Consider the following 1,399-nt stretch of genomic DNA (forward strand, 5'->3'; position numbering starts at 1 on the left):
GAGGCTGCATGTGCACCGGACACGGCCCAGATCAGACAGGCCCGTGGGGGCTGGGAGCGGAACTCCTTAGCAGATGGATGGGACACAGGGCAAAGGGGGCTTGGGGGGAGCGTGAGCATGGCCTATGCTGGGAAGCTATAGCTCAGATGTCACGTCAGCAGATCTTGGGGGGGAGTCCGTAGCACGGAGGCAGAAGGATCTGTTTCTTCAAGTGTAACAAGGACCTTGAAGGGTCGTCCTAGCTCTAGAATTTTAAGGACTGGGGGGTCAGGGAGACCTGGGCTTCTTTGGGTCCCAGCTTTGCCACAGATTGATTCTGTGACCCTGGGAAAGTCACCTCACCTGGGCACTGGGGAGGCTAACCCTTCCCTGCCAGCTTCAAAGGACTGCCAAAACCTGGGTTGTGAGGCCACATTTATACTGATTTCAAGGCTCCCACTCTCTCCCCTGGTACAGAGGGCATCCTCCCCCCATGTCTTGGCAGACAGTCTTTGTCCCTTGGGGGCCAGCTCCCTGTTCTCCTCCGGGACTCCCCTTCTCAAAGCCTCTCCTGGTGGGTGGGACCTCCCCACATGGGCAGGGTCTGAGTCTCTTCTCCTGTGAGGGATGATTGGAGGAGAACATTCTTGGAGGCCCATTCTGTCAGGTCCCACCATCTTCATTGGTAGAAATTAATTGGAGAGAGCCAGGGAGGGCCACTGCTGTCCTGGGGTGAAGTGAGTAGATGGGACATAGGACTGGAGTTTAATGGGCTGAGTGTCCCCAGGCTCCTATCTGCTCTCCTGGGACTAGGGAGAACCTATCACTCCTCCCTCTGTCAGGAGACCTTCCCCAAGCCTAGGCTGGCGTGGTCAGGAGAGACCCCTGGAACAAGGTGAGCCCTGAAAGCCCCTCTCACCTGAACATGGCAATCAGAAGGTTCATGAGGAGCACATTGGTGACCAGCAGGAAGGTGACCAAGAGCAGAATAACTAGCCAGTTGGCGTAAAGGTTGGGGCACGAGGGAGAGTTCTCCAGCAGCAGGGGGTGAGCTGAGCAGTTCACTCGAGCCTCTGAAATGAACACAAGGGCCCCTCGTTCCGGCTTCTTCCTATTCATTCCTTCATGGCTTCACACACTGCCCTTTTTTCATCACAACCCGCCGATGAAGGATGGGGAATTCCCACCCCTCCTCATACACAGGAGTAAAATGAGGCCCAGGGCCATGAGTGCAGGCAGGAGAGAAGCTTCCAGGCAGCCCACCAGCCTCGGGGAACAAGGCACAGATGGGTAAACACCATCTGACAACCACTGCCGACATTTTCACTGACGACATTTTCGAGGGCACCGTGCTTCCTGGTGAGCAGTCTCAGCAGTGGTTGTCAGACGGTGTTCACCCATCCCTGCCTAGACTGCTCAC

General features: G+C 56.4%; 1 protein-coding gene across 1 annotated transcript in view; it reads right to left on the reverse strand.

The window, feature by feature from the left end:
• The window catches only part of TRPM5 (transient receptor potential cation channel subfamily M member 5), a 45,025-nt gene that overhangs the window by 6,655 nt on the left and 36,971 nt on the right, over positions 1 to 1,399 (reverse strand). Inside the window, exon 21 of the mRNA XM_069107294.1 lies at positions 899 to 1,052. Coding sequence (XP_068963395.1) covers positions 899 to 1,052 — 154 coding nt within the window. The remainder of the gene's footprint in view (positions 1 to 898; positions 1,053 to 1,399) is intronic.

Source organism: Petaurus breviceps, unplaced genomic scaffold (genome assembly GCF_028583685.1).
Source record: "Petaurus breviceps papuanus isolate PSGF00001 unplaced genomic scaffold, PetGlider_PUasm1.0 89794, whole genome shotgun sequence".
NCBI lineage: Eukaryota > Metazoa > Chordata > Mammalia > Diprotodontia > Petauridae > Petaurus > Petaurus breviceps.